We start from the raw sequence: 23,044 nt of genomic DNA, 5'->3' as shown, positions 1-23,044 counted from the left end.
ACATGCTTCACCCAGGACACAGAATGCTGGCACTGCCAGCTCCTCTGCTTCCTCCATTACCAAAGTCTGCAGTCCACCATAGCCGGTTCCCACAGGGACCCCACAGGACAGCCGGGGGCTGTGCCCTGGGGGTGCTCGTTTGCACAGGCCTGGGGCTGGGCAGCAGCGCAGGGCAGACCGGTGGGCCCAGCCTGGGGGGTTCCAACCCCGCCAGTCTCAGCCTGGGGCTCAGAGCGCGGGGGTTCTGTGGTTCCAGTCCGGGGGTCCCAACCCAGGGTGCCCCAGTCCAGGAGACCCAACCCAGGGTGTCGCAGTCCAGGATGTCGCAGTCCGGGGGTCCAAACCCAGGGTGTTCCAACCCAGGGTGCCCCAATCCGGGGGTCCCAATCCGGGGGTCCCGCTGCCGCCAGGCGGGGCTCTGTGGGCGTGGCCCGCGGAATCTGTGGGTGCGGCCGTGTCGACAGGCCCCGCCCCTTGGCCAATCACGGCTCGTTCGAATCTCCCGCGTGCTCACCAACCCTGCAGGCTCCTGGTCCCGGCCTGAACCAATCAGCGACAGGTTCATCGCACCACAGCCAATCAGCGTCCGCTGCTTGCTTCCCTCTCTGCTGCACGCTCCAACCAATCAGAGCCCGCCGCAAAACCCGGTCCGGCCCCCGGGCTCTCCTCCAATCACCGCTCGCGTTGTCGCTATCGCCCAATCAGCGCCGCCGTTTCCCCGTTCCGGCGGCGGCCGGCAGAGGGCGGGCTGGTCGCGGGGGGCGGTGGCGGTGCGTCACTTCCGGTGCCAGGCGGCCGCCGGAGCGGAGCGAGGCCGGGCCGGGCCGGGCCCGGGGCCATGGGTGAGTGAGGGATGGGAGAGAACGGGGGGAACCGGGCCGGGGCTGTGGGTGAGTGAGGGGCGAGAGAGAGCGGGAGAACCGGGCCGGGGTGAGTGAGAGGTGGGAGAGAACGGGAGAACCGGACCGGGGTGAGTGAGGGGCGGGAGAGAGCGGGGGAACCGGGACCGGGCCACGGGTGAGTGAGGGGTGAGACAGAGCGGGAGTAACCCGAACCGGGACTGGGCCGTGACTGAGTGAGGAGGATGAGAAAGAGCGGAGGGAACCGGGACCGGGCCCATGGATATACGTGAGAGACGAGGGAGCTGGGGCTGTCGGTGAATGAGGGCGAAGCGTGGGTAGAGTGTGGGGAACATGGCCCCGGACCCGTCCCCATCCCGGTCCCACCGTGCGCTGGGCCGGGCCGGGCGCTGCGGGCAGACGCGCCGGTGGTACCGATCGTCCGCCGGGCCGGGGGAGCCCCCCAGGTGCCTTGGCCGCCCGGCTCGGCTCGGTGCTGCCGGTGCTCTCCAGGCTGGGGGCTCGGTTTGAGCCCCGCAGCAGCTCGGGGGCATGACCGGGGGGCTGAAGAAGGCACAGCCCGTGACTGGGCTGGCTTTGCCTCCAGTCTGGGCAGGAACGTTTGAATTTAGACTTCTGGGACCTCTGTGCCGAGGAGGAGCCTCGTGTGCCTCAGCAGTGAGTAGGTGAGGGCTGTGCCTCTGAGTGAGGATGAGTAACACCAGCAGGTGTTACTCGGAGCAGGGACGGACCCTGCCCTGCACTCCCTGCAGCTCACCCGGGGCGCTGGGGAACCTCCCACCCCCAGAGCTGGGTGCTGTCCCTCTCTGGTTGTGGCCTTGGGAGCCCTGCTGCTTGTGCAGTACTGAGGGTGTGAAAGGTCTCACTGCTGGGGGGACCTCATTGGGACATCATCTCCACTGCTTGCACAAGGGGTTTGGGGTTGTGCTCCCTCCTGCCCAGGCTGTGCTGAAATGTGCTGCAGCAGAGCTGGGGATTCAGTTCTTTGCTAGTTCAGAGCCTTAATGTGTGGGCTTAACATCTGCCGGTATGAACAGGTGGGGGTGTGGGGCTGCAATCCCATGTCCAGAGGGAGCTGGAGAAGTCAGAGCAGAGGCCATTGCCTGATGTGGCAAGGCTGAGCCACCACCCCTCTGCCATGTGCTGTGGGACAGCTGGCTCCTCTGAGGCAGCAGGGGAGGCACCTGGCACCCAGGTGAGGTTGGACCTGGCACCCAGGTGAGGCGTGGCCCGAGGGACAGCAGGGGAGCACTCACCTGCTGGCATGGAGCCCTGGGCTGGCAGTACTCAGGATTCAGGACATATTTCCCCGTTGCTGGAGGGCTTGTGCTGCATCCATTGATTGTTTCTCTGTGCTATCCATGCTGAGGGTTTGATCTCATAATTGTGCTCCTTAAAAGCAAAGTTCAGCTGGGCTGTGACCCTCAGGATGTTTCAGAGCCTGGGATAGGCAAGGGAAGGCTGACAGGCACTGAGTTGGGCTGTGATTCAGCACAGAAAGGATATGGACCTGTTGGAGTGAGTCCAGAGGAGGCACCAACCTGATCAGAGGGCTGGAGCACTTCTGCTGTGAGGGACTTGGGGTTGTTCAGCCTGGAGAAGAGAACCTTCAGGGTGACATAGAGAGAGCCTTCCAGTACCTGAATGGGCTACAGGGAAGATGGACAGAGACTATTCACAAGAGCCTCAAGTGACAGGAAAAGGGGGAATGGCTTCACACTGAGAGAGGGCAGGGATGGATGGGGTATTGGGGAGAAATTCTTCCCTGTGAGGGTGGGGAGGCCCTGGCACAGGTTACCCAGAAAAGCTGTGGCTGCCTCATCCCTGGAAATGTTCCAGGCCAAGTTGGACAGGGCTTGGAGCAACCTGGGGTAGTGAAAAGTCTCTTTGCCCATGGCTGGAGGGTGGAAGGGTCTTTAAGGTCCCTCCCAACCCAATCTGTTCTGTGACTATGACTAGAGACAGCCCTGGGGATTTTGCCTGAGCTGCCCAGTGAGCTTGGGGGGTGTTACCTGTGCAGGGGCTCCAGGCAGGTGCAGCGTGTGTCTCCTTCCTGCCTGGGAGCTCTTGCTGGACAGAGTAGGCTCTGTCTGGCCATTTTCTGTGTGAAACAGGCTGGTTTGGGTAATATTTTTTTTGCAAGTGTGCAGTTCCTGTCAGTGTGTTGTCACACTGCAAACCCCAGTAGCGTAGGCCTGGCAGTGTGTGCAGGTAACTTCAACACGTTTGTCTCCAGGTAGGGCCAGGTGAGTCACTGCTGAAAGAAACTGCAGCCACACCTCGCTGGGAAGTGTCAGCACGTGTGTGGGTCACACTCTGTGCACACAGAGGTCCTGCTGCAGGGGCTTATGGCATATTGGTAGTATCAGAAGCAATCAATGAGAAATAAAACCTTGTCATACAACCCAGCCCTCACCCCTGGTGGGGTCTGGGAGGTGAGCACAGCCTGACTGCAGGCACAGACCGGGTCAGGGATTTGTGCTGGGGCAGCAGTGCAGCCTCAAGTGCTGCAGCTGCATTTCCAGGCTCCTGCTGTCAGGGTGCTGGGCTGCAACGGGGATTTTTCCTGGTGGATGTGGCCTGTGCTGCAGCACGAAAGGGTTAAGCTGAGGTTGGTGTTTATGTAACCAAAGAGGGAACTCCCAGAGATGAGTCCTTGGCTATCTCATGTGTTGATGCATCAGAAGGGCTTGAAGAAAGCCTGGCTTGTTGCTTGCGCCGTAGTTACGCACTGGAATCCTGTGCTTCAGAGTTTCCCTGGCTGCCAGGGGGGGCAGCCAGGATGGAATTTGCTTTCCCTACTATGTGACTTGGCCTGTGGAAGCCTTTTTGGTCCCTGAGGAGCTGGAGACTGACCACAGCTGCATGTGGGTGGAGGTAAGGTGTGCTGGGCTCCTGTAGGGACTCCCAGGCGCTGGCTGTGCCTTGTTCACATGCCTGGGGTTCAGCTGATCCTCAGGCTGGGCTGAGGCAGGAGGATCTCCAGTGGGGCAGTTCAGAGGTGTTCCTGTCTCCCAGCTTGTGGAGCTCAGCGGTTCCAGACTCCCCTGGGTGCCTTCCAACAGCACAGGGCTGTCCCAGCCCCTCGTGCTGCCCCAGCGCCCCAGGATTCCTCCTATTCCCGTGGGCAGAGAAACTCTGTGCCTGGTTTTGAGCGAACTTCTCGCTTAGGGAAGAAGTTGAATGAGTCTCCTCTGGGTTCCAAGAACCGTGTGAGTCAGGGCTCTGTTTCGGGAGCAGGCTTCCCTTCCTGGAAGGGCAGCGCAGCGGAACACAGGCTGCACTGAGTCATCCAATGGGCTTTTTATAAATATATATATAAATATATATACATAGATCTATTATTGCTTCTCCTGGAGAACCGTTCAACCCCCAGAGCCTTCAGTAACTAACAGTTAACATTCCTGCAGAGGGGATCTCCTCTGTGCTGTGCAGAGGGAGAGGAGTGGAGCCCACCCTGATACCCCCACTCTTCCTCCCATGTGAGCAAGGAGCCAGGGAAGGGCTGAGGCTTCCCCTGTGCACTCCACATTATCTTTAGGGATGAAATTGTTCCTGGCTGATGTCAGGAAGGCTGAGCTGGCTGTAGGAGGAGGGACAGACAGGTTTGGCACTGAAGAACAAAACAAAAGTCCTGTGACTGAAACTTTGAAGGACACTATGTCCAGAAAGTAATTTTTGCCTGACTAAGAGTCATTTAAATATTAAAATGCACATCAGCTTAATGAAGTCCATGCTACCACACATAACTCTTTCTCAATTTCCCCCTAGATCATGCTGTGTGCACTGTGGGAGGAAGAGGATAAGGGTGGGCTGTGGATGGGGGGGGCAGAAATTTCACCTTTTGAGGAGGAAGAAAAGCTAAAAAACCCTTGGATACACTTGGCGGGTGACTCTCCTCTCCCTGCTCCCAGGGTGGGATGATGTCTTCTTGGTCTTCGGGGTCTCTGGATGTGCTCCTGGTCTCTGAGGACCAGCTGGGACACAAGGGGTGTGTTTCTGCCCATATTTCATACACTTAATGCAACAGCCTGCTTTCCTTGGGATCTGCCCCGCAAACATTCCCTTTAATCCCCCAGCCAGTGACTCCTCCGCAGGCCTGCCCGATCCAAGCTCCGCCTGTTCTCAGGGAAGCTTTTCCAATGAGAGCCGAGCTTTGTCCCTGGGCGTGCTGATGACTCGGCTCTGAGCTGTTCTGGCCGGGTTTGCCCGGGAAGGAGTGAGGCAACACTGGGATCGTTGCTCCTTGCAGTGACACCGACCTGCTGGTGTTCCATGTGGGAAGCTGGGCCGTGCTCCAGCTTTTTCCCATTTAATGTTTTGTTCGTGGAGCTTTTTAGGTCATGTTCAACACAGCTTCCCATGAGCCAGGCTTAAATGTGACCTTGGGTTAACCATCACTGATAAATACTGCCCACTGTGGTATTTGGGTGAGAAAAGGTGCAGCCTGATGCTGCTCATGTGATTCTGTTTTTTTAACTCTATTTTTGCAAACCTGAAGGCTGCACAGAGAGGGACAAAAACCTGTGGAGCAGCTCTGCAGCTTCATCCCAAATGCTCCAGCTTTTGGCTTCAGGAGGGAATGCTGGGCAGGAATGCTGCTGCAGTGGGTGATGGAATGTCTCCATCTGTGGCCTCCAGAGGCAGGTCCCTGGAATGGTGTGAGCTCCTTGAAGGAACTTCTCAGCAGTCCTGAACTTCCAGCAGGAGCTCTTGGGCTCTGTCACCTGCTGCTGGTTCCCAGCCCAGCCACTGCCTTATTCACCACAATCAGCTCATCACAGCAGCAGGGTCAAGCACTTTGGGGTTCCTAGTCCTCACACCAGAAGTGTAACCACCACTGAGTTCATGCTGTGCCCTTGGGGCAAGACAAGCCCCCCAAAAGTGCAGTGGGGGCTGGAGCAACTGCTCTGAAGCCAAGAGTGGTTCCTGTGCTGCTGAGTAATTCTGCTCATGCCCCAAAGGTACCTTTTCCATTCCAGCTCTGAGCTGTGGCTGCTGGACTGCAGGACCTGCTTGTTCCTCATTCTGGGATGAAAAGGGCTTTCCTCAGCTCATGTTTTCCATTGTTGTTGCACCGGGCACTGGGACATGCAGTAATTCAGGAATTAAACAATTCCCTTAAGCTACATAATTAAAAGGCATTACATTTAGGTCCCCAAATTAATTGATTCATAATTCTATTAATGCCCTAGCTAGCACACTGAAAGGCTTTAGACTGGCTTCTCCAGTGAGATGTTTGATACATCCTGTGTGTCACATCAAAATTAGGTATAAATTTCTGTACTGGACTTGTAACTTTGTCTGTGTGAGGAACCATTTTTGTTCCAATGGCAGGACAAGGGAGGAGGGTGGTTTGATTCAGCTTGGATTTAGGGGGAAGGGATCCATCTGTCCACAAACAGGTGAGACTTTCCAGTTCTTAAGACTGAAAAGAAAAAATCATTTTAACATCAGCAGGATCAGTCTTGAGAGAGAGCCTCTTACATTGCTGCAAGGAACCAGGACAAACCCGTGTTTAAAACTCCATCCCAGCCAAAGTGATATCAGATACTGATCTGACCTGAACTCTGTTAACTCCCTAGCATGATAAAAAGCTGCTGGTGGTGGCAGGGAGTCTCTTGGTGCTCAGTCAGGTGTGTTTGAGATGTTATTAGACCCAGGCAGGTTCTGCATGGTGGGGGTTCAAGTGGAACCTGTGTTTGTCCCTGCTCCAAAGGCCTGCCCTGCATCACTTTGGAGACGGGTGACATGGGAGTTTGTCCAGCAGTGCAGGAACTGAACTTCCAGAGCCTTTTATTCTCTCACCAGGAGCTTCAATCCTTTTTTCCAAGCCCAGAGAAACAGCCCAAATAAAGGTTCAGTGCATCCTGTGTTATCATAATCAGAATAATCCAGAACCACGGCATCAAGTGAATCTCATTTCACATTACAGAGTCCTCGACCTTTTGCCCATCCAGCCTTCTCCAAGGTGACAACTCCTGCCTCCTGAGACGTTGGAAAACCTAGTTTGGAAGAAGAGTAACGATACAGTTGATGCTGAACTACGTGAGTCCTCAGGTTGTTTTGATTACAGTAGCACCATTTACAGCAGCAAGCCAAATTGCACAATGGGATTATCTCAGAGCTCCTGTGCACGGGGTTTCTCCAGGGGAAGTGTTACTCACATTTCCAGCTGAGACAATGATGTGCAAGGAGAGGAGGAGCTCATCAGGATGTTGGGTCAGGGATGCAGAATGAACAGCAAGGAGCACATGGGGGTCAGAGCTGGGTCCTGTTCAGCTCACTGGCATGGTGACACTGCTCTGTGGAGGTGTGAAGGTGCTGGAGTCAGGAGTGCAGGGATGCAAAGTCTGCTGCAAGGCTCCTCCCTTTATTTCCTGGCTGTTGCTGGTCCTGGGCAGGTGCTGCTGGATGAATCAATGCAGTGAGATCAGCCTGTGTCCACAGAAAGGGCGGGACTGCCAGAGGGTGAACTTCACTCACAGGGAGGTGATTTATCAATCTCTTATGTGGTGAAACACCTGGGATCTTCTCAAACAAATATGTACAACCCAGAAAATGTTTTCCCCTGTCTGCTGTAGTAACCTCTTAGGGCAGAACTCTTGGGATTGGGTTTGAGTAAGAAAATGGAGCTGTGCTTGGTTCCTCTTCTCACCTACCCCCCAAAGTGTCTTTAAAAAGTGAGAGCACAGACGTTGAATGTGTGTTTGCAAAAGTCTTTGAAGCTATTTTCTAAAATCTAAAGATGAAGAGGAGCTGTACTGGGAGCAGAGCTTCCGTTGGCTGGAGCTGATGGATGTGGGGAGCTCACACCACACCCAGAAGCTCACCTGAGAGATGCTTTTCCAGCTAAACTGAAACAAGACTTTTCTTTAGTTTTAGTCATAAGCCTTAAATTTATTTGGCTCTTTAGATCTTGGCTGTGCAAATTCTCTTTAGATTTCTCAACAGCAGAAAATGGATGTTGGAAATCAGACTTTCTGCACTATCTGAATAAGGAGGAGGTAGTTGAGTTTTTAGTAGTGCTAAATAGTGATGATGTGTGGACCTTGAATGAATTCCTAGATGCAAACCACGAGATTCACATTTAATAGATCAAATGGGGTTTTGCCCATAGTCGTTGTGCAGGAAAACACACGTTGTCACCAGTGTTGCCTTTCACTGGAATGTCCATTGGAGCATTTAATAACGTGTTAGTTCTAAACACAGCATTGATTCCTGCACATGGAGGCTGAGGTGACAGGGTTTTATGTGCTGGAGTCCAAATTCCAGCTGCACTGGATGTAGGTAGATGGAAACGTAATAAGGTCAGAGTCTAATGAGGTACAGAGAGAGGGGACTTTTTTCAAGGCTAAAAATACATTTTTGAAAAAACACTGTGAACTGAACTGAATGTCACAATAACTATTGTGCTTGTTTTCTATGCCCTTGTTGGGAAAGGTGAAAGACACTGATTTTTGTGGTCAGTTTTGTGCATTCTTGGCTGTTTGAGGAACAGACTCAAACCTCTGAGGGACTCAGTGGGTGGCTGTGATGCCTCATGTGGATCCTCTGTGGAGAAACCCCCAAAAGGCTGCAGCAGCAGCAGACACCCATACACAGGGCTAACTTGGGCATCTTCTTTCAGAGCTTTTAGAATATGTTAATTTGCAAACTTGTTTTTGCTGTAAAACAAGCTTTAATTATCTTGACTTGTTCCCACTATGTCTCTCAAACAACTGTTGTAGGAAATGTTGCCCTGAATAAGAAGGCTGATTTATGCCTTGAGAGCTGCTCTGAGCCTGCAGCCCACCCCTGGTCTGTCAGCAGGGAGCCAGGGCTGTGTGTAGACACACAAGTAGGCAGAGCCACCAGTGCATCTGTAGGTGACAGCCTTCCAGGAGAAATCAGGAATAACAAGAGAAAATAACTCAGAGATGCGATCTCTGTTCTCTTTCAAGAGCCAAGGATGAAGCGGCGAGCATCGGACAGAGGAGCTGGGGAAACATCCGCTAAGGCAAAGGCTCTGTGCGCGGGGATTTCCGGGAATAACGCCAAGAGAGCAGGTCCTTTCATCCTGGGTAAGCAGGGAGGGGGCTCTGCACTGGGCAGGGTGGCTGCTGGTGCCAACACTGAAAACAGAAGGCACTGTGGAGTGAGGGCAAGCAGGGGTGTAACTCAGTGTCTTACCTGAGAGCGCAGGTCACTGGATGGGCAGAGCAGCAGCCTGGGAGCTCCTGCAGCTGGCCAAGCTCAGGAGATGTGGGATGCCAGTGCAGCAAGGCAGGTGGGGCTTGGGAGAGAAATGGATCCTGATTTTACCCCCTTTGGAGCTTTTTTTTGGGGGGGTTTGTTTTGTTTCAAATTCATTGAGGGTTTTTTTGATATGAGCTGTGTTCGACCCTGCTGACCTGGAATGTGTTGTCACATCAGCATGGGGGCAACTTAACAGTTCACTAGTGCTACTCAAAGTGCTATGTACCAAGGCAAGGCCACTCTGCCAGCTCTGGACAGTTCTAGAATAGTTGTTAGTTCAGAACTGTCATCATAGACTTCACAATGGAAAATCAGTTGGAGCTGACTGATTTAAAGTGAGGAGTGGAGACTGTATGTTTACTTGAAATCTGGGCTAATTTGGACACCCCTGAGCCATCCCTGCAGAGGTGGCAGCTGTGTTCCCAGGTGTGGCAGTAACAGTTGCCATGGGTGTTGCTGTGAATGTAAGAGCTGTGTGGTTCAGGCATGCAGAAATTAGGATTTCTGCAAACAGCTGGGCCATGTGTGGGCTTTGATAAATGTTGCTCCAGAAGACAAATGAAACATTATCCCAAAAGGTTTCAGAGTTCAAGACCTTTTTTTTTTTTTTTTTTTTTTGGCTTTTGATCTGTGAAAATGCACTCAAGCCTCCTGCAGAAAAGGGAACTTGGTGCAAGCAAACATAACTAGTGACAGCTGATGTAACCCGGGTTAGTCACTGCTGCTGGAGGGAAAACAAGTCTGTTTCTGCTTTGTGCTGTAGGTCCACGTTTAGGTAACTCCCCTGTGCCAAGTATTGTTCAGTGTTTGGCAAGAAAGGACGGGACAGATGACTTTTATCAGCTGAAGGTAAGCAAACTGCAGGCTCCCAGACCTTCAGGGCTCTCCAGCTCCTGTGCAGAAGCACCTGGGCAGTGAGTGAGTGGCGTGGGCTGAAGCAGTGCAGTGGGACATGGCTGCTGCAGCTCCCCCTTGGCAGGGCCAGATCCATGTCCAGATCAGCCCTGACATGAGGCCTCTGCTGCTCTCCCAGAGCCCTTGGATCTGTACCTGAATGGGGCAGCTCCAGGAGGGGAAACCCACTTGGGATATTTGCAAACAGCCACCTTTGCATGTTAATGAAGCTGCTGCTGTGCATTCTGCACAGATGGTGCTGAGTTCAGACAGGCCTGTGGCAAGGACACAACCATCAGAGCACTTCCACCAGCTGTAAACACATGGGAATGCCAAAAAGGAGAGAGGGCTGGGGGCATTTGTGTGCCTCTGGGAACTGTAAAGGCATTTTCCTTTTTCCTGAAGATTCTCACCTTAGAAGAAAGAGGTGATAAAGGAATAGAAACCCAGGAGGAGCGACAGGGCAAGATGCTGCTGCACACGGAGTATTCTCTTCTTTCCCTGCTCCACAACCAGGAAGGAGTGGTCCATCATCACGGGCTCTTCCAGGTACACTTGGTCACCATCCAGGCTGGGGCAATGCCAGGGATTGCTGATGGATTGAGCTGCTTTTGTTTAATGTACAGTTCGTGCTGACCCTGCTCTTGTGTGTCCAAGTTGCAGCACTCTGGGGTTAACCACCTCAGAGCTGCTTCAAACAGGAGCTCTGGAGAGTACAGTAGGATTTTGAGAAATGTGAGAACATTCACAGGTGGGACAGGCACTCAGCACCCCCCTCTTCAGACAGAACAACAGCTATTTCATTGGCAAATTAATTAGCATATTTTAGAACTGAATTTGTGCTTTCTGGTCCCTCTGCTGTTTATAACTTGTAAGAGGGGACAAATAGCCAAGAAACTGTTTCAGCAAGTTAAACCAGTCACTGTGCTGATCAGTTTTGTGTGACTGGATTGTGTTGCTGTTGGTGCCTTTAGGGCTCTTCACTGATGTGAGGGGCTGATAGCAATTACTGGTTTGGGTGTTGGTATTGCCTGACTTGCTGGTTACATTTTGCCAACATGCTTTTCACTTGAGACCATCTGTACTAAATCTTAAATAAGCCAAATGTCCAGCTCTGCTGTGTGTTGTTTACTGTCATGGAAGAACTGCTAATTGTGCCTTGAGATTTCTGTTCTTCTTATGAACAGTGTGTTGGATCCCTCTGTTCCCAGAGGCTGCTCCACTGCAGAGCTGTCCTGGGTTCAGCTCAAGGTGTCTGTGTGCATAAAGAGCATTAGTGCTGATGTGCACACAGAGCAGAGACTTCCTCTGCCTTCTGTACTTCTCCTCCTAGGAAAAGTTCTTCCCAGTGAGGGGGGGAGGCCCTGGCTGTGGCTGCACCATCCCTGGAAGTGTCCAAGGCCAGATTGGACAGGGCTTGGAGCAATCTGAAATCGTGGAAGGTGTCCCTGACCATGGCAGGGGATGGAATGAGATGAAACTTAAGGTTCCCTTCAACCCAAACCAGCCTGAGACTCTGTGATTCATTAAGTGAGCTCCTGTATCTTTTTGAAATCCTGCTTCAGGACAAAGACCAAGCACTGTGATTGCATTTGCTTATTTTGAGATCACCCCCCAGATACTGAGTTATTTGCTCTGCCAGGCTCTGTGCATGTGTCCTGAAGCTGCCCTCAGGGGTTGCTTCTGTGTTTGCCTCCCCCAGGACCGAGCTTGTGAAATCATAGAAGATCTGGAAGCCAACAGGATGGTCAGGAAGATGAAGAAGCGCATTTGCCTGGTGTTGGACTGTCTCTGTGCTCATGATTTCAGTGACAAAACAGCAGATCTGATCAATCTGCAGCATTATGTCATTAAAGAGAAGAGACTCAGCGAGCGGGAAACCGTGGTGATATTTTATGACGTGGTACGAGTGGTAGAAGCATTACACAAGGTGAGAGCTTGGAAAGAGAGCTCCCTTCCAGTGCTGGGAGGCAAAATTTTCCCATGTTAGAATAGCAGATGCTTCAGAACTTCCTGGGGCTGGCAGTGGCCAGGTTACAAGGCAGGGATGTTAACAGTGGTCTGCATAAGACCTCGTGCCCCAAGCCCTTCTAACCCTGCTCCTCATGTTTGCATTCCCTTCCCTCCCTGCTCCTCATGTTTCTGAATGATAATGTGGTGTTTGTGGGCTGTGGAGAGGGACCAGCTGGGCTGAGGGCAGGTCAGGTGAACCACAGTGTGGTAAGCTCAGACAGGGGCAGTCAAAGAGGAGAGCAGAGCCTGATCAAACACAGGAAACAGAAACTGTTTCCCTGCAAAGCAAAATAAATCACAGTGCAAGAATTGATTGGAGATCAGAACCTCAAGCTACAGATTTTGAGATCAATGAACTAGAAACTACTGTAATAAAAATGGATTCTGCTGATGTTTGACTCGTTCCCCTGTGACACAGGGCAGTGCAGTGTGGGTCTGGTAAAGGAATGCTCATCAGATTGCTCTAACCAAGCCTGGACACTTCAGTTCCAGGTCTCTTGGATACACTAAGTCTGTCTTTGTGTTCAGAGTAGCAAATTTGCTTGTTCTGTCCTGATCACAATCAAAAGTGAAGGGCACAAAGTACTCAGGGTGAAACCTGATCTGAAACCTTGACCTGGGTTATTTCAGAGTGTGCAGATGCCATGATTTCTTTTTAGTGCTCTTGTGCAAGTATGAAATTTATACTTCTACAACAAATAGGCTTTTGCTCATGTAATACTCCTATATTTTTTACAGAAAAACATTGTGCACAGAGACTTGAAACTAGGAAACATGGTGCTAAACAAAAGGTAAGTGTGCTGGAGAGCTGCTGGCTTGGCAGTAGTCTTGTTTCTTCCTTGAAGCAGATTTCTAATGCAAACACTGCCAAAGGCAGCACTTGTTGAGTACTCTTGTGCAGGAGAGTGAGGAAAAGGGAAGCAGGCTGTGCAAAACCACAAATCCAGCTCAAAGTTATATAAATTAATCTCCAAAACTGAATTTAGCCCCACCTGGGTAGTTCACTTTTCCCACCCAGCTTAGTGGCCCCTTGTCAGGACTTCTTTTTGGATTCTAACTGCTGAAAACTCAATTTTATAGTAATTTAGTAACCTGCAAGAAAAGTATTGATTTTATATATATTAAAAAGAACCAAAAAAAACCATGGTGGCTGGTTCTGTTCCCATCATTCACCCTCCATCATGCTAAAGGCATTCCCAGCCCTGCTGGCTGTTCTACAATCACAGCAGTGTTAGATCTGACTGCTGCCCTGCTGTGTTTTTGCTAGCAGTGAAATATTGACTTATCAAAACAAAAGCACTTCTGTCCAGTGTGGATTTGTGTATGAAATGGCTCCCTTGTTCCCTTGCTGGTTTGACAGGAGCCTCTGGAGCCTGGCAGGTGCTGGATGCTGGTGCAGACCCAGAGGGACCAGCCCAGAGAGGGGCAGGAGCTCAGCAGGACCCCAGGGCAGGGGGAGGTGGCCTGGCTCTGCTTGGGGGCTCTGAGGAGCTGCTCAGTGCCTTGGGGTCTGTGTTCCTTAGCTGGCAGCCTAGTGCAGCTCAGATCCTCTGCTCTCTCCTCCAGGATTACATTACTGACTAAATATTTTGCACTTACTTGAAGAATGAGCGGAATTCATCCTTTTCACACTGTCTGGGTTTCTGTGGAATGAATAAAAAGAGGGAAGGCTGGAGTTCTGCAGGCTTTGAGTCTACAAAGCTTGCAGGTTTGCTGAGCTCACAGCTTGCTGCTTTCTCCTCCCTAGCACTGAGAGGAAACAGCTTTTATCTATAGAACTTGAACTTCTTGGTTCCCCACACACACACACACAGCTGCTGCTGCTTCTCAGGGCCACCTCTAAGTTGGTTCAAGTTGTTTCTGTAGAGCTGCTTTAAGATAAATCTCTTGTGCTTGCTGCTTTGATTCTCCTCCTTGCTGGAAGAGGCAGACAAAGGTTGGTGCTTTAAAGGATCCATGCAGAACTTCCCTTCTTTTCTGGGCACTGAGTGCAGGGGAGCACCCCACCAGTGGAGCTACACCCAGGGCCCCACTAGCAGGGGGAGGTGTTTGAAGCTTTGAACACACTTGCCAGAGTCTCTCTTTGTGTTACATCTCTGCCTTTGCTTTTTTCTCAGCGTTGCTGAGGGAGAGCTGCAGCCTGTGCAGCAGTGAGTCACAGGGAAGGGTGGGAGAGGCGTAAGCGCCATCTCCATGGAGAGGAGCAGCCCGTGGGGCTGAGCTGAGCCCTTTGTTCTGCTCCAGCCCTGCTCACAAAGAGCCAGGGCCCTTCTCAGGGCCGGGAAGGAAGGTAACAACGTGGCACTGCAAGGTCCTGCAGGCACATCCCACCTGGGGCACTTCCCTCAGATTCCCTTCCCCACAAACATTAAAGCCTCTCAGGTTTCCTCATAAGCCAGTGCAGGAGGAGTTGAGTGATTACAGATTAGATCAAATTTCAGGGACTAAATAGAATCAAGCAACCCTGAACATTTTAGTGTCCTATAGAACACTTAGTCTTTTAAATCCTTAACAAATCCTGCAGCTTGTTATTCAGCCAGGGAAGTCTCCTGACAGTTGAAGCTAACACTTCTTAAACACAAGTCTGTCTGTTTTAATAACCAGCTCTCCATGGCCAACCCACACTTGCTTCTATTTCATTTGTCTGTGAGACTGGCTGGAAATGTTTCTTTGTTACTGTGACTGACTTAATCCATTCTCTCAGGTTCTAGTTGTGAAATACTTTTCAAGAAATCTTCCAGACAGTGTTTTTGTACTCACACCTTTACATTGTAAATTAAAATCCAAATTATCTGAATGACAGGGAAGATTAATGGAACAATAGTTTTGTAATTAGCTCACTTGCACTGGAAAAAATTGTTAATGGGAGCTGGCAGTACCATAGAGAAGTAGGGGTGAACTAATAAAGAAATTCTGTGTACTTGCAGCTCTCCCTTTTCTGTGTAAGGTTTTTGGGTGTTGCTCAGGCCTTGTGTTGTGCACACCTGTGTGTGGAGAGCAGTCCTGTAGATCAGATGGAACTGCCACCTGAAGGCTCCTGTGTGGGATTCTTGAGTGACACAGGCGTGGTTGTGCTGAGTCTGATCACAACTCCTGCAGCTCCTCTGGTGACTGTAAACACCCAGTGCTCAGGGCCCAGGCATGGGGCAGCTTCCACAGGGTGTTTTCCCTCAGCTCCCAGAAGATGCTGTGTGGAGAAGATGGCAGCTGGGAAGTGCAGGGCACAATATCAGCAGCTAAAATAAACCTCAGCTTTGTTCACACTCCTGCCCTCCAGTGCTCAGGCAGCACCTGGGGCAGATCCTGCAACTCTGGTGCTGCAGGCTGGGATGTTCCTAGGAGATCAGCCAAGGCTGCAAGATGAGCCAGGTACAGCCTGTGCTTGCAGCCACGCTGACACAGGCCACCCAGACATTGTCACAGAGCCTTTTACTGCCCCTGTGAGTGCCTTGCAAGCCTTTCTGGCAGGCATGGAATCCCTCCCCTTTGGGATAGAGTTCATTTTACACCTCTGTGTGTCTTCTCCCAGCAGTTCAAGCCCCCTAGAAAGCCCCACAGGCACAGTCCCTGTTCTGGAGTCACCTTGCTGTCTGTGCAGGATGGCCTGAGTCCCCTGACACCCTTCCCTGTGCTTCTCCCCAGGACTCACAGGATCACCATCACCAACTTCTGCCTGGGCAAGCACCTGGTGAGCGAGGATGACCTGCTGAAGGACCAGCGTGGCAGCCCTGCCTACATCAGCCCAGACGTGCTCAGTGGTAGGAATTCCCCTCAGCACTCATTTCACTTATTTGTGCCTCCTGACAGTAAATAAAACCACCTGTTGTGTTCCCATATGCACCTTCATGAGAGCCTCTTAATTAAGGTCCAGTTAGGAGACTTGGTCTGGTTTTCCAGCTGGGAAAGTTGGAGGGGAGGAGTGAGGCTGACTTTTTTCTTAGAGCTTGTCTGAACTTCAAAGCTGCTTCAAATTTGGCTGTTCCCAAATGAATCTGACTGCAGACAACATGTTCTGTTTCCAGTGTCAGAATTCAGTTCTTGAGGCTTTCCTTAAGCTGCAGGTAAAAACCCTGGGCCCAAGGGGCAGCCAGTCCAGATCCCACCAGGATGTCAGTGCATTCCAGCTGTGCCCTAAGAGCACCAGTTCCTCCAGCTGCTGCTCACTGCCAGTGACCCTCTGGGCAGCTTCTGGACCAACTGAGAGGAGTTACTTAAAATTAAAGGAATGATGACAGCAGGCCAAAGCAGTCTGGGCTGGATCCCCCCCTCCAGCAGCCTGGCCTGTGCCTTGTCTCCAGCAGAGGCTCTGAGCAGAGTCTGGCTCCACCACAGAGCAGCTTTCCCTGGTGTCCTCCTGCCTTTAACTGTTCCCAGTGCATGGGACCATCAGGAACAGCTGTACTTTCTGTCCAGTTGGTTCAGGAGGTTTCTCTCCATGAGCTCTCATCTCTGCTCTGCTCATAAATCTTTGGGACCAGATGGGATCCACCCCAGGGTGATGAGGGAGCTGGCAGAGGAACTTGTGAAGCCTCTCTCCATCATTTACCAGCAGTCCTGGCTCACTGGGGGAGTTCCAGATGACTGGAAGCTGGCCAGTGTGACACCCATTCACAGAAAGGGTGGGAAGGAGGATCCTGGTAATTATAGGTCAGTTAGCCTGACCTCAGTACCTGATAAGATAATGGAACAGTTTTTATTGATTTCATCATGCAGCATTACAGGATGGCCAGGGTATCTGACCCAGCCAGCAGGGGTTTAGGAGGGGTAGGTTGTGTTTGAACAACCTGGTCTCCTTTTATGACCAGGTTTGATATTAGGAAAAAGTTTTTTCAGAAAGGGTGGTAAAGTCCTGGAGTGGTCTCCCCAGGGAGGTGGTGGAGTCCCCATCCCTGGGTGTGTTTAAAACAAGCCTGGATGTGGCACTGGGTGCCAGGGTTTAGTTGAGGTGTTGCAGCTGGGTTGGACTCAATCTTGAAGGTCTCTTCCAACCCAGTAACTCTGTGATTCTGTGCTCCTGTACCAGCCTTTGAGCAGGCAGGGCTGGTCCTGGTTGTCAGTGTAGTGACCCAGGCATCATTTTGGGGGGTTTTTCCTCTCATGCAGGTGAGCCAGATTAGTAGCTGCACATACAGGTGGGACTGTGCACACAAAGCCTCTCCCTCTTGTAGATCCAGATATCAGGCATTAACACGAGTTACTTGTTCCTGCTATCCCAAGCAACTGTATTGCAGAAATGGCCTCAGAGGGAGCCAGTCCTGGAGGATCCCACCCCAGTGGACTCCCCTCAGGAGGTTTTTTGTCAGGTTTGCAGGCAGCAGCAGTAAATGTAGCCGAGCTCTTCCATCCTGATCTGCCAGGCAGGTTTGAGGCACTTCCCTCCCGGCAAGGAAGGGAGCAAAGGCAGGCGAGGAGGTGGATCCTGGGGCTCTTGCAAGCCTTTCCTGTTCTGCAGGATATCCTGAGGCCCTTGTGACCAGATGGATGATAGAAGCCAACTGCTCTGCAGGAGCTTGGAGCATTTGTGGCTCAAGTAGCTGAAGGAGGCTACGAGGAGCTGCTCCTTCTGCTCCTGGGTGCTGATCTGTTCAGGCCTCCAGCTACCTTCTCAGGGCACTCTTGTGGTATAACTGGCCACAGGGCACTGAACAGGCTGTCTTGGCTGATACCTGACAGCTGAGGCTGCTTGAGACCCTGCAAGGCACAGCCTTAGCTCAGGACTCATCCTGCTCTCACTGCCATTGTGCTGCACCCCAGTTCTGGTGTGTGCCAACAGCCCATGGGGCCCATCCTGTGCTCTCCAAAATGCCCTCCCAAAACTGCTCAGTCTGCAGCTCCCCTCCAAGTATCAAGGGGGAAGTTACTTGAGGACATTCCACCTTCAGGCTTGGCACATCCCTCCCTCTGTATTGCCGGTGCTCCTGGGCAGGGGGAAGCTGGAGCGCCTGAGGAATTAATCATTGTTGTGGGTCTCCAGGAGAAGCTGTCTCTGCTGAGGGATGGCTGCTGAAATGTCACAGCAGGAAAAGTTGGAGGAGGAGGGAGAGGTGCCTTTTTCTGAGCATATAAAGCAAAGAATAATTAGTACAAATACCAAATGCTGCAGCAGTGACTCACTGTGTGAGTCAGAGGAAGTCTCTCCCGAGTCCTGTGCTCTGCTGTAGCACTGGGGTTTGATTTTGTGACCCTGTCCATGCTGCTGTGTGCTGATTGTTGTGACCAAAGGGATTTAGAAGCAGCGTTTGCATCAGGTGAATCCTGGGGCTGCAGCAGCCTTGGGTTAGGGTTTCTCTGGTGTCTTTGTCTAAATGTCTTTGTGCAGGAAAGCACCTTCTGTGCTTTTACATCTGGCTTCAGTGGCTGTGTGCTAGATTCATCCCACAGTCAGAGTCCCTTCTCCATGGGCTCAGCTTTATCCTGCCTGGTCTTCTTTCCTGCATCCTCCTGCCCTGTGCTCCCTGCTCCTTGAATTCCCTCCACCTTGCAAGCTGGGTGGTTCTGTGTGAGGGACACTGACCTGGGAACTCCAGCACAGCAGTTCCAACTGCCTGATGCCCTTGGTTCACAGCAGGGATATTCCTGCTCCATAGGAAACAGGAGGACACTTGTGTGGAAATGGACAATTTGCTTATTCACAGAGGATGCACCTTGGAAAGAGTTTTGGTGTCATGTTATGGGAAGCCTTAATTCTTTTGGTTAATGCTTAGAAAAAGGGTCCCATGTGAGGGTTACTCAGCACCCCTGCTGTGGGAGGTGAGGGGGTTGCCAGGGCTGTGCTTTCCAGGATTTTCAGGCTGTGTGTGCCCTCTCCTGCAGGCCGGCCATACCGCGGGAAGCCCAGTGACATGTGGGCGCTGGGGGTGGTGCTGTTCACCATGCTCTACGGCCAGTTCCCCTTCTACGACAGCATACCTCAGGAGCTCTTCCGCAAAATCAAGGCTGCCGAGTACACCATCCCCGAGTGAGTACAGCCTGCCCTTCCTGCCTGCCCATGAGGGGCTGACTGGGCCAGCTGCACCCCTCAGCACCCCAAGGGTCACAGCAGGACTGACAACAGGCGGTGTGCAGGAAGCAGGAGCAGGGGGTGGGACAGTCTGTGGGAAGGTGAGGCAGGCTCAGAGCAGTGGTTGCTCCTGTAGCTCCTGGCCTGTGACCGTGTTCACAGGGGTTCTTGGATGAGGGAAGAGATGAAGGATCTGACTCCATGTTTCAGAAGGCTTGATTTAGTATTTTATTATATATATTACATTAAAACTATACTAAAAGAATAGAAGAAAATGTTTCATCAGAAGGCTGGCTAAGAATAGAATAGAAAGGAATGATAACAAAGGTTTGTGGCTCGGGCTCTGTGTCTGAGCTAGCTGGGCTGTGATTGGCCATTAATTAGAAACAACCACATGAGACCAATCCCAGATCCACCTGTTGCATTCCACAGCAGCAGATAACCATTGGTTACATTTTGTTCCTGAGGCCTCTCAGCTTCTCAGGAGGAAAAGTCCTAAGGAAAGGATTTTTCATAAAAGTTGCCTGCGACACTGGGCTGTGCTCCCAGCATGTCCATCCTGCCACACTGAGCCCACCCCAGGCTCACCCCATGTTGTCTGTCCCAGGGATGGCCGGGTCTCAGAAAACACTGTGTGCTTGATCCGGAAACTGCTGGTCCTGGACCCGCAGCAGCGGCTGACGGCTTCTGAAGTGCTGGATTCCCTCAGCTCCATCATAGCGTCCTGGTATGTGCAAGGAGAGACAGGACACGCTGTCTCTGGCCACAGGCTGTGTTGTTCCAGCTGTGGCTGGCTCACCTCACCAGAGGAGAGTCTGGGAACTGCAGTAAGTCTTTAAATCCCATGTGTCCACCACTGTGTGCTGATGGATACAGCTGGGGAGGCCTGTGCAAATGCTTATGGCAGGCGTGACCATCCCGGTGGGATCACCCTGGGGCTGGGTGAGAGTGGCTGAGCCAGTGCCATGCTCTGGATCCCAATGCTGTGCTCTCCTCCAGGCAGTCCATGTCCTCACTGAGTGGCCCTTTGCAAGTGGTGCCGGACATAGATGACCAAGTGGCTAATCCCGAAAACCCCCAGGAGGTAGGTTTCCCTGCTTTCCACAGAACTGTCTGTGGTGGCACCCATTGTGTCCCCCAGCTGGGAAGGGGAGGGTGGGGAGGACAGAGCTGAGTCCCTCACGTTGTGCAGCGGAAGGAAAGGCCGATGCTGCTGGGAGCAAGAGGCACATCCAGCTGGCTGAGCTGCCAGGAAGTGAGCTCGGCCCCGGAGCTGATGAGAGCAGCTCACTCCGCTCCCAGCAGCGCTCACTCCCTCTCACACAGCTGGGAATGCTGGGAGGAGGCAGCAGTGTTGGCTCTGGCTCCCAGTGAGCTCTGCCATGGGAGCAAACATCCTGTTTTCCTGCCGGTTTGTTTCATGCTAGAAGTGTTGGCCACGGCCTGGCTGCCCAGGGACAGCCATGCAGGACCTGTGACGGTGCCGCAGGGACAGGGGTCAGGCAGCTGCAGCCTCAGTGCTGCCAGGGCTGGGATGAGCCGTGTCAGGACAGAGCTGCTGTGTCCTGGTGGCACTGCAAGCTCACGAGGAATCCTCTGTGTCCCCAGCAGCAGGTCCCTTCCCTGCATTGGGACCCCAGTTATCCCGTGGTAGCTCAGGCCCATCAGAGGAGCCGTGGGGCTGCCAGGTGTGGCTCTGACAGGTCGGTCTCTGCAGGTGAAGGTGACGGAGGAGTGCTCCCAGTACGAGTTTGAGAACTACATGAGGCAGCAGCTGCTCTTGGCTGAGGAGAAGAACACCTTGCATGAGGCCAAGAGCTTCCTGCAGAAGCGGCAGTTCGGGAACATCCCGCCCGTGCGGCGCCTGGGCCACGACGCGCAGCCCATGAACCCTTTGGACGCGGCCATCCTGGCCCAGAGGTACCTCCGGAAGTAGCTTCCCCTGCCCCAAGAGCACGAGCACCACCCTGCAGTCTGCCCTCACCTCGCCTGCTCCAGCCTACAGCAATACCGGTGTCCCACGACGGGGAATAATGTAGCAATCCCAAGCTCTGTCCAGGGACACGCACTCACACCCGCCCCGGACGGAGAAGACTTTTGGAAAAGCTAGTTTTGGAAGCAGCAACCTCTTGGCATCTTCTGGAATCTGTTTTTTTAAAATCGAAGCCTAGATGACTAATCTGCTTTTGATCATGACTGTAATCTACCTCTCTTGTCTTTTTAACCATGCTGTTCTCTGGATCGAGCAAAGCCCGTGGGAAAGGAGGAGACTTCCAAGGGTGAAGCTGCTGGCACAGAGCCGTGGCCGTGCAGCGCGGGGCCGGCCCGTGGCGCCCGCTCCGTGTGGTTTGAATAAGCTTGGATTTATCAGGGTTTCTCGAAAGGCAGAATTTCTTGAAACCTCCCACTTCCCTTCATCTGCATCAAATCTGTTTTTGTCCTTAGGTGCCACCTGGTCTGGCCATGCTGGCCAGTCCTGTGTGGCCACCGCTGTGACCGGAGAGCCTGGCCACCGCCTCAGGCAGGAGCTGAGGAGTCGTCTGGGCAGGGATCAGATCCTGTCCCCAGTTCAAAGGTTTTGCAGGACTTGGCCTGCCAGGGCCCCTGCCCCCTCTCCCACCTCTCACTGATTCCTTTAGTTTATAAGGATTTATGATTTTATCTTATTTTTCAGTAGCATATCCCAGGTGCAGTTACAGTTGCATTAATTCTGATTTAGCGTTTCCCCCCTCAGTTGTGGTACAGATGTAATATATGAGTTATAATGTGAAAAGCTTCCCAAAATAATTCGCCTAGAGATAGGAGGGGCTGGCTGAAGTCTCTACTGTATTTGTTCCCAGCTTTTCTTGCCATGCCAGCCCAAACCTGGGGCTGCTTCTGCCCTCATGCCAAGGCAGGGGAAAGACATCCTGGTTTGTCACCTGGTGCCACTGGAAGAGCTTTGGCCTGTGCTGAGAGCAGGAACGATTGTTTCTGAGCCTCATTTATGAACTGGATGCCTGTCTTGCCCGATGAACTGTTCTCACACAGAGCTCCCAAGGCTCCCAGTGCCCTGCCCCAGGCTCCTGCTCAAGGCAGCACCTTCTTCAGCTGCCTCCTTCCCTGCTCCTGGCTGCTCCCAGCCCTGGCATCACCCTCCTGCCAGCCCTGTGAGCAGGGAGGCTTGGAGCTGGGGCGGCTGCCCTGCTTTTTGGGGCTGCAGTGCTCTCTGGGCGTGGGCAGGGAGCGAGTTGCAGATGTTTGTAGCGTTTTGTTGCCTTTTCTTGCCCCGGGCTAGGGAAGGGGACGGGGTCTAAGCTGGGCCACCCCAGCAGTGGCTTTGTGGGGACAGGGGGCTGGACCTGAACCTCCCTGGCCGTGTTGGGCATTACGTCCTGCCTGCGCCTCGCCAAGGCCCTGTGGCCAGGCAGGGCCTTGTGAACACTAACACAGACCAGCTCCCTGCACCACCCCAGCTGAGCCAGTAGCCCCAACTCTTTCGCCTTATTTATTTTATTTTGAAATGGTGGGTCTGTCCTGTGGGCCCATCACCCCCTGTGCCACCAGCAGCAGGGCAGGGATCCCCTGAGCACCCCAGCAGGGCCCTGCTCTCTCCTTCTGGTTCTCTCCTGCCTCATTCCCTGTTTATTTTTACTGGTTTTCCCCAATGTTAAAGCAAAAAGCAATATTCTGGGACTCCCTGAGGCTGTATCACACCAGGATCCTGCAGTGGCAGCACCGGTCAATTCACTTGTGCTAAGGCAAACTGGAAGGGGGTGGTGCAGGGGGCATGGGGGCCACAGGGCCACGGCGGGACAGAGCCTGTTGTAAGGAAAAAAAAAAGAAAAAGAAAAAAAAAAAAGGAAAAAAATTTGTATAAAGACGTTATTTTTGTACTACATCGGAACTACTCCTGCATGTCGGCAATAAAACTTCATACGACAGCCCGGTGACCCCACAGGGAAGGGGTGGGAGGGATGGGTGGGATGGGGGATTTTGGGGTACTGATGTGCTCTGGGAGGGGGGCAGGCTCACAGACCAACGGGCCTGAGTGCCCCAT

At 52.6% G+C, this 23,044-nt stretch overlaps 1 protein-coding gene across 2 annotated transcripts; it reads left to right on the top strand.

Annotated features, from left to right (window-relative positions):
• The first annotated feature begins 742 nt into the window (after positions 1-742).
• On the top strand, positions 743-22,935 carry STK40 (serine/threonine kinase 40). Of its 2 annotated transcripts, none has more exons than XM_071453063.1 (12): positions 743-842; positions 6,796-6,908; positions 8,804-8,923; positions 9,862-9,947; positions 10,398-10,541; positions 11,695-11,922; positions 12,744-12,796; positions 15,648-15,763; positions 18,819-18,963; positions 19,613-19,732; positions 20,005-20,089; positions 20,723-22,935. In XM_071453063.1, exons 3-12 carry the CDS (start codon positions 8,812-8,814, stop codon positions 20,939-20,941), a joined length of 1,308 nt encoding a protein of 435 aa, XP_071309164.1. In that variant the 5' UTR covers positions 743-842; positions 6,796-6,908; positions 8,804-8,811; the 3' UTR covers positions 20,942-22,935. The 2 variants fall into 2 exon arrangements, with proteins under 2 accessions (XP_071309164.1, XP_071309165.1); XM_071453064.1 differs by having other exon boundaries at positions 6,796-6,920.
• Positions 22,936-23,044: the final 109 nt, after the last annotated feature.

Source organism: Agelaius tricolor, unplaced genomic scaffold (assembly GCF_023055355.1).
Source record: "Agelaius tricolor isolate 1412-34295 unplaced genomic scaffold, bAgeTri1.0.p SCAF_36, whole genome shotgun sequence".
Lineage (NCBI taxonomy): Eukaryota > Metazoa > Chordata > Aves > Passeriformes > Icteridae > Agelaius > Agelaius tricolor.
Note: the sequence above shows the minus strand (reverse complement) of the source record. Positions and strands in the feature narration are given on the sequence as shown.